Source organism: Camarhynchus parvulus, chromosome 6 (genome assembly GCF_901933205.1).
Source record: "Camarhynchus parvulus chromosome 6, STF_HiC, whole genome shotgun sequence".
Lineage (NCBI taxonomy): Eukaryota > Metazoa > Chordata > Aves > Passeriformes > Thraupidae > Camarhynchus > Camarhynchus parvulus.
In genome coordinates, this window is record NC_044576.1 from 17,916,646 (window position 1) to 17,938,243 (window position 21,598).

At 42.2% G+C, this 21,598-nt stretch overlaps 1 protein-coding gene across 1 annotated transcript; it reads right to left on the reverse strand.

The window, feature by feature from the left end:
* Positions 1 to 658: 658 nt before the first annotated feature.
* Positions 659 to 14,238, reverse strand: TMEM273 (transmembrane protein 273). The gene is made up of 6 exons (XM_030951266.1): positions 14,133 to 14,238; positions 9,606 to 9,659; positions 8,768 to 8,878; positions 8,243 to 8,267; positions 1,518 to 1,544; positions 659 to 735 (listed from the first exon to the last, which is right to left on the reverse strand). Exons 1-6 carry the CDS (start codon positions 14,182 to 14,184, stop codon positions 732 to 734), a joined length of 273 nt encoding a protein of 90 aa, XP_030807126.1. The 5' UTR covers positions 14,185 to 14,238; the 3' UTR covers positions 659 to 731.
* Positions 14,239 to 21,598: the final 7,360 nt, after the last annotated feature.

Sequence of the window (21,598 nt, forward strand, 5' to 3'; positions counted from 1 at the left end):
TTTATGCTAAAAAAATAGGGATAGGGAAATTATGGAAATAACAGATTAGCTTGTTTGTACAATGTTGACATGAAGTGTCAACATAGCATAAAAACATTATTTCAAAAAGGAATTTTTAATTTTAAAGGGTTGTAATTAATTTTAAATGGTTGAAATCATCACTAACACCTACAAAAGACATCAGTTCTAGATCTAAAAAATTAAAACTTTAAATTAATTAAATGTTTTCTTAATAACATAAAACATGTATTTCCTGAAATAAATGAGGAGCCTTTTTTTGTTCTAACATCAATTAATGATTTTTCAAGTTATCAAGTTACTTATCTTGAAATATGGGTGTGACCATGAATTCGGCTGCTGAATTATATTGCCACATTTCTGATTACCTGGTATTTCACTGACTTTAGAAATCAATCATATACTTATTACAGAATAAAGAGGATCTATTAGTGAACAGAGCTCATCTATTTTATTTTCCTCACACATCTCCTTCATAGCCATGCTGAGGGGGATTGCAGTCCTTTTGGGTGCAGGTGATTGAAGTTAGCAGCACTATAAGCTCTTCCTGTAAACAATCAATCAGCCTTTCAACTAAAGAACAAAGAAAAGGATTGGTATTGGTAGGATTCCTGCCTGTGCACAAGAGACTCCTATTGATCCTCAGACCAGGTAACTGTTGATTGCAAAAGGGTTATTGATCTCTTGTACTTTGGTTTCTTATTGCGTTGCTGTCATCTGTGAAAAGAAAGAAAAATTGCAGGTTAACAATAACTCTCTGGCACTGGTTTTACCTGTATTATGCCAGGTAAAACATCACTGTAAAAGCTGAGCTGGGAGATACTCAGATAAAAATCACAGGAATTCTAGAAAATAATTCATGGAGATGCTGGAGCTACATTCATGAAATTCCTTTCACTTAACTTTTCTTTTAGTAGATGTTTCTTTGTACCTTTGGAGGCACCTGTTTTTCCTAAGTGAATTAACAGAACAAATTCATGCTTGTGGCTGTTGTGGTGACTTCCAGGTGCCCTTGTCACTGCCAAGCAGGAATTCACTAGCAGCAAGCTGTGCACTTTTGGGTAGCATCCCAGGGCTCCCTGCATTGCAGACACTGGACTATTATCATTTGGGGTGCTTCCCACTATTGCCTTTTCACAGGGTGGGGAGCAGCTGAGCAGCTCCTGGGTCCTTTTGTGGCTGCATTTTCCCAGGAGTTTATTACCTGGAGTGCCTGCTGCTGCGGGGTAGCTGCACAGGGCAGCCAGCCTTGCAGTGTGCCTATGCCAGGGAGCTCCAGGCGAACCACAGGGGAAGCTGTGGCACAGCACAGCTAAATTTCCTGCCTTAGCCCATGCAGAGGGCCCAGCACATCTGGGCTGTCAGTAGGAGCTCCGGGTAAGCCCACAGCCTTTATGGCTGTGTCACCCATCCCTAGGTGGATGTGCCTCTATGCTTTGGGTCTGCCCAGTACTGTCACTCCAGCTGTGCCACCAGCACCCCCTTCCCCCAGGACATACCTGTTTTGGCTTGATCCCGAGTTTGACCTGCAAAGTGTAAGGAGTGAGTGATTAATTGTGACTTTCAGTGCCATAATCAAAGGTGAGAATTCAAATGAATAACACATTGGAGTTGCAGAAATGCGGGAACTTTTTTATTTTTTCTTCACAGCTTTAAATCTTTTATTCAGGTTTGCTCCATCTAGTGTCAGTGCTTGGGAACACGAGCTTGTCTTGCAGCCCTCGATTATGTTAAATCTCGCAACGCCACAAGGATCTGAAATCGGTGATTCTTGTTTCATGAGACTAGTGTGAATTTGTGTGCAGAAATTAAATGTGATACACAAAAACCTGTGAGCTGGAATATGCAGGAGCTCTAATTCAAAGCTGTTCCTGTCTGACTAACACCTGGCACTCTTGTCTCTTGCGTCAAGAGGCCTTGGTTTGTGTTGGTTTTAAGCCGTCCTTTAGCTATCATAGCAGCTTTCATTCCTAGCTAATCCCATGTTGTCACTTCTCTGACAAGCCCTAGGCAACACAAAGCTACTCAGTTTGTTTGGCAGACTGGTGCTGCCAGGGAGTAGGAGGCTCTTTGCTCAGTGGCATCTAATATTTGAGTTATCCTGGGTGCCGGCCGACAGGGGTGAAGAGGGTACTCTTCCAGAAACATTTCACTTTTTTTTTTTTTTTTTTGTATCCAGACTTGCAGCAGCTCTAGGGAAGGGTAGAATTACTCGTTCAGTGCTGGAATCATTTGCACCAGCAAGTTTGCCAGCAGCAACCACGATGGCTGTGGAAGGAATTGCCTCTGACAGGTGTCTGAATATTACCAGGAAAGCATTCTCCTGACTCAGCATGTTTGGCACCAACTCTTACAATCAAATTATTTAGAGCTGTTCAAGACTAGCCTCAAACAGTTGTGCAGAGGGGTAGGAAGGAGTAAGGATTCTTCCCTGTTTGGCAGCTGTGAAAAGGTCAACCACAAAGGCAGTCCCCAGATCCAAGAGGAGAACAGACACCCTGGGCCAGGTGCCCTCCCAGGGAATGTGGAGGGTGGCCAGAGGAGCAAAAAATAGCCAGAAGTGTGGCTCTGCCCATCAGGATCATAACTGGCATCAGTGAGGTATGCTGCATCATTGAGATGGGTTTAATGAATTATTCTCACCCTAGAAGTTTGTGCCATACATATGTGTGGTGTGTGTATATATATATTTATAAATTGTCTTTCAGGGGCTGTGTGTCTGTATTCCCTCAATCCAGGAATGGTGCTAAGGGAGCTGAGAGCCTACAGAGTGTCTTACTGCTGCTTTTCAAAGCCTGCTGTCCCCAGCACAGTGCAAAGCTTAATGTCCTTGATTTTGAAGTGTGTGATAAAAAGATTAATTTCATTTTATGGAAAGGGTAACCTGAGCCAGGGACTTGTCCAAGGTTGTTCAGAAGAATAAGTTCAGCTAGACAGGGCAGTGACAGAAGTAGGAAGGAAAAACAGTTTATTACTCTAGTCACTGGTGATTATTGCCTCAACACAGAATGGGTATTGACATTTTGTTTATGCAAATATATATGTACAAGGTGTTGAGACAGGCATTTCTGCTGAGGTTATTTGCCCATTTTTAAACATTTGCCCACACATGGATTTGTTAAGATCATCTCTACTTGTCCTTACATTTATTTGCAATAGCGTGCTTTATTATGGCATCTGTGAAGCTTTAAATATTTTCCATTAAACTCAATTCCCAGGATGCATGCTAGGAAGCCTAAAGCAGTGAATACAGCCTTCAGCCTATCAACACCCACTAATCCCTACGGTGCTGGGCGAGGAATTGAGCCTGTGCTGGTGTATCAACAGGGCCACACTCGCCTTGTGCAGGTGGTATCTACTCAGGGAAGTGCAAATGCTCTCCTGCCTAAGAGGACTGGAGCCCTCCAAGCTGTCTTCCACTCCCATTCTCATGACAGTTCTTCACTACTGGTTTTAGGCCACGGTGGCAATGTGAAGAGAGGCTCTGTAGTCAAAACAGACCTCACAGGAATAATTTGTGACTGATTTTGCAAGGCTTATTTGGATCATTGAAGAAGCTAAATGTTGTTGCTCACTCTGTTTTTCCTTCTATGTAAACCACTGACAACTTCTGAAAACTTAGTTGGTGTGATGATTGAATTGTACGTAGAATATCCTACTTGTCAGAATGAAAGACCCTGTGAAGGTCTGCTTGGGAAACCAAGAGTGGCAAGTGAAAGAACAGCTTAGGTCATCACTGCGGGATGTTAAAAGAATCCATTCACACAGAGGTGTCAAAGATTCTGCTGGATCTACATGACTGGTCTGCTGTAGATCCAAGAAGATCAAACTGATTACATAGTTTAAAATATTCCTGGGGGAGGAAAAGAAAAAATAGGCTTGTTTTAGGAGAGTAAGGATAGATGCAGGGAACTTGCTGCCAGGCTGTGGGCTGAACTTAGTGTTACCTGTGAATAGCTGGCACAGTATCTGAGGGGCTGCAATGCATTTCAGTGCCCAGCATCCTGGGAAACCTGTGCTCTCTATATTGACCCTTTCCCCTTGTGCACCACTCTTCCAGTGACACTCTCAGACATGGCCAAAACTTCTTTTTTTTTTCAATTTGTATTTACTTAGGGATTTTGGTTTGTAAATTTTGGGACCATTTTCCAAAGGACTCCCATATGTGGGTTTTTTTCAAGTATCCACTCTAGCATGAAAACTGGATCTCCAGTTAAATTTATTTGTGAGCTCAGACTCCAGTGACTAGACAGACTATGTCTCATTTGCAGGTGATGGGACTCGTGTATGTTTTTGGCTTCCTGTTTATTAAGCAATACATTCTGCAGTTCACAGTGTTATAGACCAAGTTTGGATCAGAAAGAACCGTTCTCATCTCCAAAACAAGATGTCTGTCTTTCTATCTGACTTTAAACCTGTTTGAAGGATATGATATTTTTAGATCAGATCTTGTTCACTGTCCCTGCCTATCAGGCTACAGACCTGAACATGGCAAAATGCTAGGGAAAAGACTCCTGGTTCAGATGTTTAGGCTGCCACAGTTCTGGTAGTTGGAAGAAACTGCAGCTCAACATTGAAACCTGCATAAGATTGCCCAGACCTTGTCTTTTCCATGCCATCCATCTGTGATGTTTATATTTGCAAAGTGGACAATTTCACCTCCTATGCAATGTCTGGCACTGTTTTTAGTGAATTTTAGAACATATTAGAGTCTTTCAAAGTGCAGTTACATTCCAAGACCTGCTCTATTCACTTAAAGAATACTACAATTCTCAAAAGCATTCTGTGTTTAGGAAGCACAGGAGAGAGAAGTTGGTCCTTTAGAAGTCAGGAGGGAAAATATAAGAGAATATTTAGATGAAACTTTGGATAGGAAAAGAAAATCACCAACACGCTTGGCAAGCTCCTCCTCTCTTCCATAAAACATCAGAAGAACTTGTGTATTGCATTTAGAACCTGATTTTCTACTGAATGATTTACGTGGAGTCCTGTAGAACCCAGTGAATGGCATGGGGAATTTTGTGTGTGCTGTTGCCAGGATGTGTTGACAACAGATTCATTTGTGGCAGGTTTAAAATATGTACCTTTTCCTTTTTAGTAAACATTCTCTGTCTCTCCACCCTTCTCCTTGTCTCTGTATGTCTCTTTCTTTGTCTCCTGTCAAAATAAATCTGGCTGACATGCACTGTAGTTAACTCAAAATATTGCCAGCATTAAATGTGCCCAGACATTTTTATGAATACATTAAACTTGCATGAAATTTTTAGGCATTATAATTTACCAAGCTTACACCAAGATGGCATTTGATACTGACATGAGCTATTAATTAAAAAAGAGGACGTTAAATAATTGTCAGTTGACATATAAATTGCTGTTTTGTTGGCTGACAGAATCTTGCCTCAAGCCTTTTTCTTCTCAAGTGTTAGTAAATATCCCATTGAGTTTAAGGGCAACCCATTGTGAATTGATTGTTTAAATCTTAATGTTATGTACCTGACTAAATAAAGTGGTAAATTCTGTTAATTATTTCACAATGAGCTGTCAGTGGCATGTGGGTATCAAAACACTTGTGTTTTAAGTATTTTGGAAATTATCGAGGGGGATGCATTCAAATACTTCCTGGTTTTAGTGAAAATCTGTTCTTGGAAGGGGTCAGTTGGGTTCAGTACCAGCTAACTGGGGTTCTGACACAGAGGATGATTATCTGCATCAAGACCTTCAGCTGGTATGAGGCTGAGCAACTCCACTGGCTATGGAGTGCAGTGCTGGGTGATGCACACTCGGAGTACTTCCAAGCTAGCAAAATGTTGAGTGGCTGGTGGCATTTGTAGGAATAATGATGTAAAATTTAAAACAAAATTTGGCTGAAGGTGAATTTGGTTGAGTGTTCTATCAGTTGGATTAAGTATTTTTTTCCTGAGCAAACACTAATAATCATCCCTGGTCAAGCAGAAAATGAAGCTGTGTGCAGAAGATTTGCCAGTTTGCCTCTCCAGTCCTAAAGGGATGGTGTCTCTTAACTAAAGAGGTTCCAGGTTGCCTTTCCCTGAGGGATTCAGGATGGCTATATGGTTGGTTGGAATAAATTGGGTGATTTCAGATAATAGACTTCACTTTATCGGAGCATTTTCTAGGACTAGCCACTGGTCTAAAAATTCCATTAATTAGAATTCCCTAGGGAACTGAAACAAGTAAGTAAAATCAACTTAGACCTAATTATCATATGTGTCTCTGGTGACCTAAATAAATCCTACTAAGTGTTAGTTTATTACGGGCATTTTTAAATGTTTATATAGCTCTGGTGGTATTTTTACTGCCAGAGGTTTCCTCAAAACCAGTAGAAGTCTATTCTGTTTCCACAGATTATTACCAGCATCACAGAATCCCTTAGTGACCTACCAGAGAGTAATATATAGATGCCCTGAAATGAATGAGAACAAACATTTGATAATAAATTACTGATTACCACAGCAGAATTGAGAAGTGCACTGATTAGGCAGTGACAGTGGATATCTAAGTTTTTTTCTACTTAGCCATAAAAGTGTCATCTTTACCATAATTAGTTTTGCCCCAAAATATTGTGGAATTAGAGTCTGTCTCACTGGTCAGTGTCAGTGGCTCTAAGGCAAAATGTTTCTGTACTGTGTCACACTTGCAGCCTTAAGACCAGAATTTTGTCATGAAACTGGAAATTTCCCTCTACCTTTTAGCAAATGCCTGTAGATTGGGATAAGGAAACATCAAAGAGGTCAATGTAAGGTCACCATTAAAGATGTTAAATTTTGCTGCCACCACAAAGTCAGCCACTTCCCCTAGAAAGATCAGAGGGTGATGTAATAAATGTTCAGACTGTCTCTGAAGGAAAATATGGCACATAATAAACAGCAAAGAGAGCTAGAGAAGTCCAGTGTGGAACAGTTCATAGATCATCCTGTCTGCATTTCACCCAGGCAATAAATCTACCACTGCCTTCTGTGTTTCTTGTCTTTGTCCCTCTCATCCCTTTATTCTCTTTTCTCTTGACTCGGGTCTCTGGCTTTTCTGGTCTGGCTTAGCTCTTCCTCATGACTTTCCCATTCAGTGCTCTGTCTACACTGTCCTGAAAGCATCAGAAAGTTTACCAGGTATTCTGTGTTTGTTATTCTGACTTTATCATAGTCCTAATCTACTTCAGGTTAACACACAGAAATTGCCAGAGTCTTGTCAGAGAATGGTGTGTTACTAAAAAAAAGAAACATTTTGTTCCAGTTACACTGAGAGAGTGTCTTCCTGGGAAAATAACACGTGCTGCAGGACTGGGGACCTTCTCTGTGAGGCACACAAAACATTGAAGCTGCTGCTGCAAAGGGTGTCCTTGCTTTGGTCTTTAATTCAATGTTTAATTCAGTTTAATTCAGTGTTTACACATGCTGTGCTCTCTTTATAAGGAATGACTGTGGTGGGGACATTCTTCTGTCCAGCTCTCTGAGAGAGGCCAAAAGCCCTTTCTGAAATCATGGAGTACAGCTGTTGTCTTCCCTTGATGAGAATGCTCTTTAATTGATGTTTGGGGATTTTTAGTCACTTATAAAATGTCTCCAAGGGACACAAAAAAGTGTCCACATCTGTAGGTTACCATGAGCCACCAGAGCTTGCAGTCCAGAGCCTCTGCTCCCGTACATCCCTTCCCCACTGCCTGACCCTGGGGGAGATGCAGAGTGGCCATTGCCTAAGAAGGCTGGCACTGCTCTGCCGCTGGTGAGCTGGTCAGGTGCTCAACCCCTAAAATGGCCTTACTGTTTCTGGGTAAGGGGGAGGAAGGTGAGGGGCAAAGAGGCATCCCTCCCAGCAGGAACAATCACTGCATGACCCTGACTTGTAAGTGTGAAGGGGGTTTTCAGAACTGAGATGCAGACACAGTAACCTTAGAAGAAGCCATTTACCCAGTTTGCTGTTATTATGCATGGTACGAACAAACAAAAAAAAGAAGTTTCATCACAAGCGTTTGAAGGATTTTCATTTTAAAATGAATCTCAGTCTGCTGTGTTTTCTTGTGTATTTCTGAAGTGTTGAGAAGCTGTTAGAAGAAAATTCCTTTTTCCATGCAGAGTCACTAGATATCCCAGTCCTCTAGAGGCTTACCGTGTGTGTGTTATGTGCACTCGTTCCAACGTAGGGAAACATCATGCATAACGAGAGAGAGAAATTAGAAGTTGTGCATAACAGAAAACACAGTGACTCTTACCTTCTATCCATTTTGCCATCTGACTCTAAAGTGAGAAGAGAAAAATGTGGTTAGTTGAGAAACAAGGAACAGAGTGGTGATAGGCCTCCACAGAATTTGTGAGGAGGCAACCAGGAGTATGTAGTTACAGTTGGTAAAGATCCAGCCATCCTTTCTGAGGCAAAACTCTTTCATATTAGTTGTGTCATGCAGCTTTCCTAAAGCCCTTCTTGATTCTTCCAGCTGGAATATCTCATGACAATTTTCTCAGACCTGTGTCTTAGCTAATACTTTGTCTGGTTTGTGTTAGGTTGTAGCATATCCCCAGGGTATCATGAGAAACAACTTTGAGGCTTAAGAGTAGACTTGCATAAGTCTGCATTTCTAAGCAGTCCAGCAATTCAGACACATTTTAAATAGTTCTTCACAGGAAAACCAGAACTATTGTATATACACAGTTCTAACACTGAAGCTCAGATCTGCTGTATCAGAAGATGAGGAGATCTAGATCTATGGAAAAGGGATCAGGAGTATTTTTTTTCTTACCTCCAAAGACGCTGTCAATCATTTTGGCTTTGATCATGCATATTAAAACTGCCAGAAAACCGATTGCTAGAGCTGCTCCCAGAGTAACTCCTATAATAACATATGTGTAATCTGCAAATAGTGAAAACAACTCAGTGAGTATACACCTTGAAATAATAAATACATTCTTTGAGTTTCAGATGTAACACATCCCTTAAAAAAAAAAAGCTGAGCCAGAGTAGGTGGCTGAGGAGAGTCTGAGTCTGTTCTTTAAAATCCTTGTGTACAATGAAGCCATGTGAACCTGTGGCTAAGGGGTTCGAGGGTGTTTTATGATCATTACCAACTTCAGCTTTTGGTGTGCACAGGTCTCAGCTGAGTTTTAGAGCCAGGGCTTTACTTTTACCCCAAAAGCAAAATCCCCCATCCACACTCCTTTGCCAATCTGCATCCTTCCAAACTGTTATTGCTGCTTCCAGATATGCACATGCACGTATCCACCTCCCAGTCCTGAGCCTCCTGCCTTGCCCAGCTGCTCTGCCTCAGTAAATCTTTGCTGGGAGAAAGGAAAATTTGAAAGTGTAACCTATGTGTTGTAATTTGGCATCACTGTGTGTACACAAGGGTTATATGTCAAGCAGGGAGTGCCTGTGTTCAGGATCTGAGTCCCACGCTCTGTCCTCATACACGTAATTTAAAGAGTCAGTCACATGGCAGGACTCTGCAGCATAGGCAACTACAAACTCACAATGTTTATCTTCTACACCTAAAAAGTATATGAAGTCTGCTAAGGACACTCAGTTTTGTTATTTTTCCTCTAACTTCCTGTCTGGAAGTGAAAATCCCACCATGAACTCACCTATTTCCTCCTCCCATGGGTTTCCAGAAGCATGTACCTTTGCTCTCCAAAAATCTGGAATGGAAATATTTTAGCCTGTTAGGACCTTGAGCAGAATGCCATTTCTGGCTTTTCCCAAGGGGGTAGCTGATTCTAATAAATCTTAGGATAGAATCTGAGCCTTCCTGCAGTAGTAGTGAAATGTTATCAGTCAAGTTAATGAAGGCATCCTAGAAATGTGGCCACGCACATAGAAATGTGTCAGTTTTTGACCAGAAGAGAAAATACAATTCCAAAATTTTTTGTTGCCTTAGCACTGTTTCCATTCCATGGTTTTGTCACTGCAAGCCAGAGAGCTCTATACAAGAGGAGCTGCAATAAATCAAGGAAAAGATTACAGATGCACTAAAGCTAATAAAACATGCTAATAAGTAAGGATATGGCATAGCCCAACACCCATTTCCCCATGAATCCCAATCCTTCCAGTCTTCAGAATGTGATTTATTGCTGGCAGAGAAGAGTCTTTTCCTCTTGCAAGGAAGTTTTGTGGTCTGGAAACCTGTCCAGAGAGTTCTACACCAAGTTCCCTGTTCATGAAAAGGAGACCTCCTGGCTCTTTCCTACTCCATAAAGCCACTAAGCCACTCTGATGCTCAGTGTGCAGGCCCTCAGAATGGAGTGGCTTTGAAGAAAACAATTCATTCCCACATACTTCAGCAAGAAAACAGAATCAACATTTTTAAAAAATGAGAAAAAGGAGAGGTAGTGTTTAGTTTTAATGTTGCTTGGTTGTTATAGGAAATCGTTAAAAATGTACACTGAATGTTTTTTCAGTGCAAGGATATTTCCACCAAGGGCTTTTCAAGTAGCTCCAAATGATGAAACTGATGTGCAGCTGCATGGGGTGCTGCATGAGAAGGCTTTAAAGGCAGATATGACTCCTGCATTCTAAACCTGTGTGCTGCTCAACCCCTGCCTCCTGCACGTGCTGCAGGCACAGCACGAGGTCCCTGCTCTTTGCCAGGGGTGACAGTGCAAGGGGCACCTGGTGGGGACACAGCTGCTTTGCACTCAACAGCATCTTTTAGCATTAGCATTCCCCACCACAGCAGGAATTGGGAGGGAGTATTGTCTGGCTGAAACACAAGTAGAATTTCAGTGTCTTAAATGCACTCATTTTTCCTACTGATAAGATGTCCAACATTGTATGTCCCAGCTCCGCCCCTCCACATTTAGTGGAACAAGTATTTTATTTTCTTGAGGTACTTTCATTTGTTGTCCAGTAAAATGAATGCTGGAAACATGACTGCTTTTAAGCTTGAAGCATAGTCCTTACATTAAAAAACAAGGCATTTTGGTATCTTTACCAAAGAAATAATCTTGTGTCTGCTTTTCAGACTGCTAAAACTCTTGAGCTGAGTGTGGGCCCTGGGACTTCCAGGGTTATGCCAAAAAAATCTAATATATTGGGTGGCTTACAACTGATTTATTTTTATTTCCTGGTCTTAATCACATTTCTATTCTCAAATTTTAATAAATGACAAATCAAGCTTCAAAAATCTGGAGAAGAGCTTAAAAAAATCTTGAAGCAAATATATTTTGGGAACTATAATTCAGAGCTGAAAGTCTTTATTTTTTTCTTTGCCAAACTTTTCTATATAATGAAAATATCTGGAAACTTATTTTGTACAAGCAGAAATGTTTTCCCTCCAAAATCTCCATGATACTCAGAAGAGGAGTTGTAAGGGGTAGAGAATCTATGCTTATACTGGCTATACTAAATGACCAAAATCAAAGTTACAAAGATAAGGAAATTATAGAGAACAAAAAGCTCTAAGGCTACACAGTGGGCACAAAAAGCATAGGTTCTGTTTGTTCCATATTAAAAGCTGGTCTCTTTGCTCTCGCCTGTGATTTTATTTCATTATAAATTAAAAAAAAACCACCTTTCTTCCATCCCCTTAATTATTCTTTGTGCTCATATGAAAAATGTTTTAAATTCAAGCATAATAAAAGTGATACTGTATTACTTTTATTATTCTAATGATCATAATACATAGACCTTAATGTATGCTTTCTAATGGAATTAAACCAGTGACAGATTATGTGTTTTATGGCAGAAATAATATTTTACATGGAATATTTTATGTAGGTCAGTTTAATATATTGAGATTAAATTATTAGTTTCTTTTTAAAAAGGGAGGGAAATTTCTGAAAACCCACAAGACTAAAGAGAATATTTTCAATTCATTCTTGCAATATGCTTTTAATTAAGGTTTAATATCATTTACTGGATGCTGTTTAAATACCGTTTGCTTTTGAAGGCAGTGTTAGGTGGATTCTATTTGTTTCAGTTTTTTCTTGGGCGGAAATAGGTGGATTAACTAATTCAAATACACGCTTTTTCTGTTTGATCTTGATCTTATCTGCAATTTCGATCTTTTGGGGGTGTACAAAAATCTCCCATTTGGGGGGGTTGGAAATGATGGCTTAAACTCTGCAGCTCTCTAGTCCCAGTGCTGGATTTCTGACTCTCTCTGTAGAGAGTTTAGACTAACTCTCACATCTTGAATAAACCCTCTGGAGTTGCAGAGTGCTTGCTCCAGTGTGGAAGAACCTAGCAGATGAATTTGATACCCAGGCTTGAGTGACCTGTGGATCATTTTTCAAAGAGCCCCGAAGCCAGTGCCGGTGCTGTTTGCCCTGTGCCATGTGCTGGCTCGGGCACGGTGTGCAGCTGGCACAGGATGGGGATGTGCCCCCGGCTCCGGCAGCACCAGGAGCCCTCTGAGACACCGGGCTGCGCCTCCAGCCGCTGGGGAACGCCTTGGTGAGTGTGCTGCTGGCACAGACCGCGGGCTGGATGGGCCCTGCTCACACACAGGTGGGGGCACTGGAGGAGGAGGAACGGAGAACGCGCCGCGGGAGCCGCGCTGGGCGCGCCGGGCCGGGTGAGCTGGGCTGGAGCCCGGCTCCAGCGGGGAAGCTCTCCCTGCCGGCTGCAAACACTCTGCGACTCAGAGCATCACTCTGCAACTCGGAGCATCACTCTGTAACACGGAGTATGGCTCTGTAACGCGGAGTATGGCTCTGTAACGTGGAGTATGGCTCTGCCGCTGTGGTCACCCCCTGCGAGCTGGAGCTGCTGAGCAGGCGATGGAGCCGCAGATAAACTCACTGGGCTGGGAGCCTCCAGGCTGTGATCTCGGTGTAACTCTGGGCAGAGTCAGCCCTGCCCAGGCCTTGCTGCGCACAGAGCTGAGCCAAGCAGAGAGCAGCCTCTGTGTCACACTGCTGTGCCCGGGCGCTCTGCGACACAGCCGTGCCTTGCCCAGAGGTCAGCTCGGCCAGGAAAAGGGTGCAGAATGCAATTTGAGCATAAAATCAGGGAGCAGGAAGAGCTCAATTTCCCCACCGGATTAGGTATTGTAAACCAGCCATAACAGCAATGTGTGCCTCGTCTTTTTAAGTACGCAGCATCTGCCTTAGTCCCTTTGCTTGTTACCTCCTGCGTTCACGTGACTTTTTTTCCCTTCCTCCAACAACTCCTATTTCTCCTCGTTGCAACAGATAATGGCTGGTGCTGTGGCTTTGCAGCAGCCAGGAACTCACTGTTGTTTGTAATTGAGGCAGCAAATAGGAAAGGAAGCAAATCTCTGGGAGCCCCAGAGGCAGGGTAGAGCACTGCGGCAGATCTATGGACAGCTTTGCAGAAGGTGAGGCAGGAGCAGATACCCAGTGGATGCAAGCGGGAATACCTGGTCTGCATGTCTCAGGTGGGGCGAACTGCTCCTGTGGGGTTCCCCAGGTGTAGATGGTGATTTTCTGTGAGTGTCTGCAGAAGCTGGGTAGCATGGTAGGAGCTCGTTAGGTAAAAGCTGAGCCTTGCCACCAGAGGGTGGTGCCTGCCCCCTTACCAAGCGCCCAGGGACGGCAATAGCCCATGGAACTGCTGCCAGCTCCCCTCCCGTTAGACCGCATTGTCCCACTGTTCAGCCCTGCTGAGGCTTCCTAGCCGTGAGCCCCGCTTCTTCCCTGCACAAAGTGGAGATGAGTAAGAACGAAGTAGGAAACAGGTTGTGGGAAAGCCGTGCTTTGGGCCAGCAGGGAGCATTAGAAGCAACGTGAGTCGGGACTCTGGCAGTTCGGTAAGGGAGAGGCACAGAGTCCAAAAGCAGCTTGCAGCCAGCATGCACGCAGGTCAGTTTTCCCTCAAACTCTGCTGAAGTACTGTTTCCTGGACAGGGAGAACGAAACAAAGTGCTAAACCAGGTGCTCAGCAGGTGCATATCTAATCTGCAAAGCTGCAGGCATTTGACTTCACTGTGTCTTCTGGACTGTGCACAGCTGAGCCCTTTGCACCCAGAATAAGAAACCTGAGCTAGAAAACTCGGCAAAATACCCCTCTGGCTCAACAAATGTTTTTTCTCCAAGAAACAAAGTTTTACACAAGATATAGACAATTAAGCTCGGGAATAAATAAGCCCATCAAGCTCAGAAATAAAAGCTCTCAGAAATAATGGAAAACAAATAAGTTAGATCACTTACATAAGAGAAGAAATGCCGTTGGTGCTGATATCCAGGTTGTTAGTAAGGTCATTATGAACTTGTGACAACAGAGTGGTTTCACTCAAGTTTTCATGAATTTTGCTCTTCTGCAGCGTCTGAAAAAAAAAGCTAAAGCAGGTCACATGACTATTGAGAAACTACAGTCATATCCTGAGTAGTTAGATTTGCAAACAGAAGTTCCCTTTTTTGGTTTAAGCTCAATACATAAACAAACTTGAAAATGTTTTATGGAGAAGGTGGACAGCCAACAGCACAGCCTAGTTCAACTGAGATTAGAGATTTGCTCTCTAAAGGACCTTTGAACACTAGCAATTGTTTTTGCAAATTGAAAATGTCCTACCACCAGAATTTTTTTCTGCTGAAATCTTCTGAATCCGTCGATAACCAAGTGGACTTTCTGTCTTAGAAGAAGAGTTTTCTGAGGCATTCTCTTTCAGTATTGCTACCTTTCATATGAACTCAACTTGAATGCTGTCATGTTTTCAGCAGAGCACTCATTTGAATGTTTCCCTTTCATAATCAGCTTTTTCAGAAGTAGAGAAGCAGCACACTATGGCTGCTAAACTATTGCAATACAGTTCCCTGACAGCAACTTCTAAGAAAAATGTCTTGATGTCCCTGTCCTATCTTGCTGTGTGAAGCATTGGTACAACAGGTTGAGTGTGGCAGATGTCATAGAAAGTATTTATTACTGCCTTGACCTGTACTTTTGGTGTGCACACACACACGTGTGTGTGTGTGTGTGTAGTTCATTTTTGCTCTTTCTCTGCTCCTGGTTCTCTATGGGACCAGAGTTGGAAACACCAGAACCAAGCAAACAAAAATCTCTGCACTAGCTGGATGGGAAAGATCAGGACCCTTGTAAGAAACCTCCAGTGTTTTTGTACCTCATGTTTCATCTGCAAATGATCCCATGCTTCAAGGTTCCTGAAAACCTTTTCTAGAAGTAATAACAGGAATGTCAGCTTGCTTGTTTTGTTTTGGGGCTTGGTGGTTGGCGTGGTTTTTTTTTTGTTTGGGGGTGGTTTTGCTTTATTTTTCTTTTGTTGGTTTTTGTTGCTTCTGATGGCCCAAATCAGCAGTCTCATGTAGTTTCAGTATTTCAGAGATGGAACTAAGCATCTGAGTATTTGGATAAAATCCCTAAAGCTATTTGCTTTATTCCATTGCTACTTTTCCATGAATGCTTCAAAGAACTTATCTAGGTGACTGCACACAGCTGACTGTATAAGCTTCACTGTTCTTATTCACAGCATACCTCCAGCAAGGAAAAGCACTGACCAGAATAAAACAGACTTAATATAATCCTGCTTTGTAATAGGTTTATTCTGATTCTTGACCAAATTGGGAAATGTGGTTTCAAGCACTGTCATCATTATCAGCCTTCCCTCTGTTCTTCACCCTCCAGCCACTGGGTAGGATATATATGTTTAATTAATTCTGCTTTTACCTTCGACCTGTAAATAGTGGGAGTAATGTCAGATTTATACGTTATATGAATAACAAGGATTTCTCAGGAGACCCTATCTTGGTGAAAGAGGCTAACTGTAATTTTCAGCTGTGAGTAATTGTATATAATATAATCCTAAATGATTTTTCTTCTGTAATTTCATTAGAGTTTAGAAATTTAATTAGATTTTGAATCACTCTGAAATAAAGTAGCAAAACACCCAGAGACTAAGTGCAGTGGTTATTTTGTCCTCTGAGGCCAGAATTCTTGGTCTCAAATTGGCATGTGTTCATTAGGAGGAAGTTTGCAGAAGTTCTTGATATATTATTGTCTTTCAGAACGGACTCTGAATAGGTCTTTGGAGAGCATTAGAAGAGCACACAATTATTATACAGACTCTTTTTGAGGTTTAAGATCATCTGCCTTTCATATACTTAATAAAAATACGCCTCTAAAGTTGTTTAAGAAACTGTGGAGATAGGAAAGATGCTACTCCAGTGCCTCAGTGCTCTTCCTGGTTTATTAGCAACTCCAGTACCTGTGTATGATGATACAGAGAGGAGCTGTTTGCTTTACTTTAATGATAGGTAGGTTTATGGTTATTTTTATTGCTACACATATGAACTGTCATGGTGGATATAATTAGAGACACACTAAAATGCTGTTCCTTCTGTTCCATCTGAGGTTCAAAAGAAATCTGTCCTGGCCAACTTTGATTGTCTGTGGAATTCATTCTATGGGGCAAAAAATGGACCCAGATGGCACTGAACACCATGAAGCAAAGACCAGGGCAACAGCTTATGATAGCATGAGGTGCCACGATAGTTGTGGGTTCAAAAAGGAGATTTTCTTAAAAAATGAAAAAACCAAATGTTGTGAAATGAAGAATTTCAGCAGGATAAATCAGACAGGCAAATACACAAAAGCTCTTTCAATAATAGCAAGCTAACCTATTTGAAAAGAAAGTAGTAGGTCAGTGCAATGGGATGCAGTCCCAAAGTGAAAAATCAAAAAGAAACACCCTATATAAGAAGAATATTCTGTTACAGGCTGACCCATGCAAACATTGCTGGCTGACTCATGTCAACATCCTCTGTTGACAGGATTCCAGCATCCACTTCAGCTGGGCACCGATTGAAACAGTTCCTTGATCTGATCCAAGGAGTCATTTCCTTTGTTTCATTAACAGCTTAAGGAGAGCTCGTCATCACACAGAACCAGTCCTCAGGCTCAAATATATGTTTTCAGAGTGTGGCCAAGTAAATCTTGAGTCCAATTGAAAAAGATTGAAAGATGTTGTGCATTTTTCTCGATGGATACCATGGTGGTTAGACAACCTCAGGCAGCCTGCTGTGTGTGGGTATGCTGCCTTCCATTAACATGTCATGTCACATCATGGAACAAATTGAAGAAAACATGTTCAGGCTGGCTACTGCCAAAAAATCAAGGTGCTTTTGCTGTGGGCATCCAGAACAAATGGAAACTATGCTTGAAAACTCACAGCTGCTCTTCCTTTGCTATTTTCTCGATCACCCCCTCTGTCAGGACTCTGAGCTGCTGGGACAACTGGAAGGGATTCCACAGGGCAGCAAGCAGCAGAATCACAGATGTCGGGTGTGTTAACAAAGGGAAACACGCCTGCACCAGTTATTCAATGCTTTCCTCCCTTGGTGTTAAGGAATACTGTGGGAAACCATTTGGCATTCCAGTCTTGCTCCTTTTTTATTCCCCTCCACCTCTCTTTCCTTTTCCATGTAAAGTAATGTGTTGTGTTACAGAGATGCTGGTACATTTTAAAAACGTGTTTTCTGGATTTTACTTGATGGACGCTATAGCTTGCCCCTGTCACCAAGAGGTGCAAGGAGGCAAAGAAATTGTGCCTTGGGACATGTACTCAAATCTCTGTGTGCATCAGGAAAGACAGTGCTGGAGCAGTCTCTACATTATTTGTCTCATTGCTGAAGTCTGAGTGAGCAACTGGAGGAGGAGATTTTTCCATAGGTTGTATATTCTCTGAAGCACTGTAAGCCCCAGTGGAGATACTGTAGTATTTGTAGAAGTGCCAGAGGAACTGGGATGCTACAGGGAGAGGAAACAATCCCACAAAGCTCATGAAAGAAGTCATTGTGGGAGAGTTTGGCTCTCTGAGCAGTGAGTTCTGGACTGGGTGACCCTAAATGAAGGGCTCCAGTATTCATTGGATGATATTGTCTGGTCCTCTGGTTATCTCAGTCACTGGAGGGGTGTTTGTTGATAAAGTTCCTTTACTGAGCAGCACTGCTGGAATTTTTCCTATGTAGGTATTCATACAGCATGAACAAAACACACCAGGCAGCCTGGCTTTGTCATTGTTGCATATTCTGATACACTCAGCTGTGTCTTAAAATACCTTTGACGTGTATGATGATAACTTAGAAAGCTCCTAAGCAACGTCTGAAAATGGCTAGGTGCTTACTCTCTGAAGGTGGAGTGTGTGGAGGAGGAGCAAAATGTAGTCAGAGCAAGAGGAAAGGGTAAAGTATGTCCAATTTCCATCCAATATTCTTGCATCTCCTGTCCATCTGTATCTGTATAAGCATGTTGGACTTTATTAAAAGGAAACCATGGTGAGTTTCCTCCAAATGATCTACTAAAGAACATAGGTAGTGGAGTAGAAGATAGACTAAATCTTCAAAAGAAAATATGCTGTAAGAGTGGAAAGGTTGAACATCTTTATGAGGAATTAACTCTTGAAAAACTCCAGCTGTTCCTTTGTGAAAATGTAGATTCAGTGCTCCATTCAGTGCTCAGGAGTGGTAATTCAGGTAGTTCATGTCCCTGTTATCCCCTCTTGGCTGGGTCACCCACTGAATTGCATTCTCATGACGTGCTGTAACCAGAGAACAGAATGATCCATTGCGCTGGCATAGCAAAAATTTGATGTACCCTGGGATTTTTTTTTCTATTGCTTGTCAGTTCAACCATCAAAAGAGGGGACATGAAACGTGAAATATGTAACTTCTACAAGAAAGCCTGGTTAGTTTCTGGGTAGAAATGTTCAGCTTGTGGTTTTGGGTGTGTGTGTATGTTTGATTTAGTGATAAGGAAGTTTTGCTGTCAGACTGCTAGTCAAGGGCAACTATGCCTAGTGAACAGTGGACAGCTGGGGTCCTACAGCTCATTTATATTATTCCTTGCATGTACAAACATGTTGCACTTTACTTTTGAAATCCTGTTGTCAGAAGCCAATTTTGAATGTACATAGAGCAGAGTTACTTGGACAAACCATGCAGTTCCTATTCAAAGGAATTGCCACTTTCTTTGTAATATGGGCAATACTGGTGACATGACATTAGACCTACTCTATCCCATTTTGGTGCCAGCTAATATTTGCACTTACACAAGGCATTTAAGAAGCTGGGACTTCTCTTGACTTAAAGCAAATGTTGCATCTTTAATAGACTATAAGAGGCAAAAACAAGCTAATCCCTTCTTTGGGATTATAAATGTGTTTTTTTCTGCTTTTACATCTAAGAGCACTAGAAGTCATTAGACATCTTCATAAACGCCAGGTTACAGTTAAACAACAATTCAGCATTCATTTCCATGCAGATTCCCCAAAACAGATTACATTATCTGCCTGTGAAAGCAGTCCTGCTCATGTGCACAGTTCTGTGGAAAGCTGAAAGCTTCCAGCCTCTGACAGAGGCATTCAGAAATCTCAATCTGTGCATGGTAGAGCTGTGCCTGCCAAAGTGAGTGGAAAGATGTTTATAGACAAAGGAAGAATGGCACTAAAATTCAAATTTAGATAGCTGAGGTAAGAGTGTTAAATATGTTACCTCCCTTCTTTCTTTAATCCTATAAGTTATATATAGATACAGGGATGTAAAAACTTGTTTTAACTCCTTCAACAGGAATTTAAGTATCTACATTATGGTTTAAGATAGAATCTTATAGGATCTAACCTATGTTATCTTTCTGATTGATGAGGCCTGAAGTCTTTCCTATGGAGGTAGAGATAATGATAGGCAGTTAGCAGAAACAGCATCTCAGTGCAGAGGCACTTTGCTAGTAAAATCATCACTATGCCTGATCAAGTGACAGCCAAGGCATTCAGCTTTTGCTGTGTACTAACGTCTGCCTGCATCACAGCCCAAATTAATCTTATGGGAGGGATCTGAAACAAGACTGCCTTTCTCACTGAATCCTTGCAGCACCACAGGTTCTGGTAGATGCCATTCCCCTGCATTGTCTATCTCTATTGAGCTTGCAGACTCCTGCACCTCTGGTTCCCCTCACACAGAGCCCCTAGTGAATTAGATTAATTTGAAGGTATCCTTAAAAGCTTTAGGTGGTGGACAACAAATGTGAAGTGGTCACTGATTGGCAGCTTATGTAAATGTGGTCTTCATTGCTCTGTAGAAATCAAGAGCTCGGCCATAACATGTTTCTTAATTTCCTTCCATTTTGTTTGTCACTGGCCTTGTTTATCAGTCTAAAGCATATCAGATGAACGAAGTCAGGGGCAGCATGGGGTTGCTTAAAGCTGTTGATGCCATGGGGGGAAGCAGCAGAACCAGCATGTGAAGTATTCAAGGGCTGACTTCGAACTATGTCAATTTGTGATATGCAAGCTGCACCAGGAAAGGGAATGTGAGGTTACTGCAGTCACTCAAGCCTGTGAAGATATTTGTCATTCCAAAACCATGCTGTTGAGGGCTCTGGTTGAGGGGGAGCATCAGGGAGGGTAAAATAGAAAGTAGAATGTAAGTTCTGAGGATTGCTATAAAGGGGCACAAGTGACATCATGACAAATTCCTCTGTTTCTCCCCCAGGGAAGAAGTGGAAACTGTACACATAATATTACCCCTGATCTCTTGGTGTGAATTTTGCAGGGTTTGTATAAATCTGTTCAGTGTACATGGATATCAGCTTAGGCTGGGACTCTTGTGTTCAAGGGAAATCTGAAGTGCACTTTGGCTTCTCTTGGGCTCTTACTTTCTCTGTGGTCTTGCTGGCACCTGAGCCTGGCCCATGTACCCGAAGTCTCTTTGGGGTTCAGCTAAGCAAGGGTTTGCAGAATGAGTGAGGAGGAGATCACATCTACATGTCCCTGTTTTGGCTGCAGAAAATCAAAACCATCCCCTTTTGGTGATGAGTATCCTTAATGCCACCATCCACCACTGGGATGCCAGGGAGAGTGGTCTTTGCAGTGGTGCCACTCCTGCAGCCTGTGGGGCCGTTTCTGCCCATAGCTCACAGCTCTGGGTTTGCCTAGACATTTCCAGTGTGAAGACATGTCCAATGCTTCTGGACATTTTTCATGTCCAGTGATTAATTTTTACTTTTACAGCGTTTTTCCATTATTTTCTTCTCCTTGGCTATCTAAGGAAGTCATGGCTTGATAACACCTGCCTGGAAGTGCAGGCTGGGCTGGAACTGATGTCCTCTTGACTTGCTTGGATCCATTCTCATCTCTTGGGATCTTCAATATTAATTGTCTGTTTTCTCCTTTTTTGAGCTTTTGCCTTTTCCAGTCCAGTCCTTTGACTGTACTATCATCTAGCAGTGAATGCAGATGCAGCAGAAGGTTTTGTTCAAAATTTATTTCTCTGATGTCCAAAGATGGACAAAAATAATAAAAACCTGAGTCAGCACCTGCTGTAGTGGTGGGAAATTTCTGACTTGAAAATGGAAGATTTTTCAGTGGTTCGCATGGTCTGACACTGTGATTAAGGGAGGCAAGGGTTCATTTGGTAGCATCATAGAATGGTTTGGGTGGAAAAGAACCTTCGAGATCATCTAGTTTCAACCTCTCTGTCTTGGGCAGGGGCACTTTTCACTAGACCATGTTCCTCAGAGCCCAAACCAGCCCTGAACACTTGCAGGGGTGGGGTACCCCCAACTTCTCTGAGCAACTTCTTGCAGTGCGTCCTCAGTTCTGGTGCCTCATCAGTTCCGGTGCCTCACATATCATGTTCCTTTGGCATTCAATTGTCTAAGTCATGTAGGA

Coding starts and splice junctions, on each gene's coding strand:
- TMEM273 (XM_030951266.1), bottom strand. CDS start 14,184: ATGACCTTACTAACAACCTGGATATCAGCACCAACGGCATTTCTTCTC. Junction 9,660..14,132: donor AACGGCATTTCTTCTCTTAT/GTAAGTGATCTA, acceptor TTTCCATTCCAG/ATTTTTGGAGAGCAAAGGTA. Junction 1,545..8,242: donor GATGGCAAAATGGATAGAAG/GTAAGAGTCACT, acceptor TACACTTTGCAG/GTCAAACTCGGGATCAAGCC.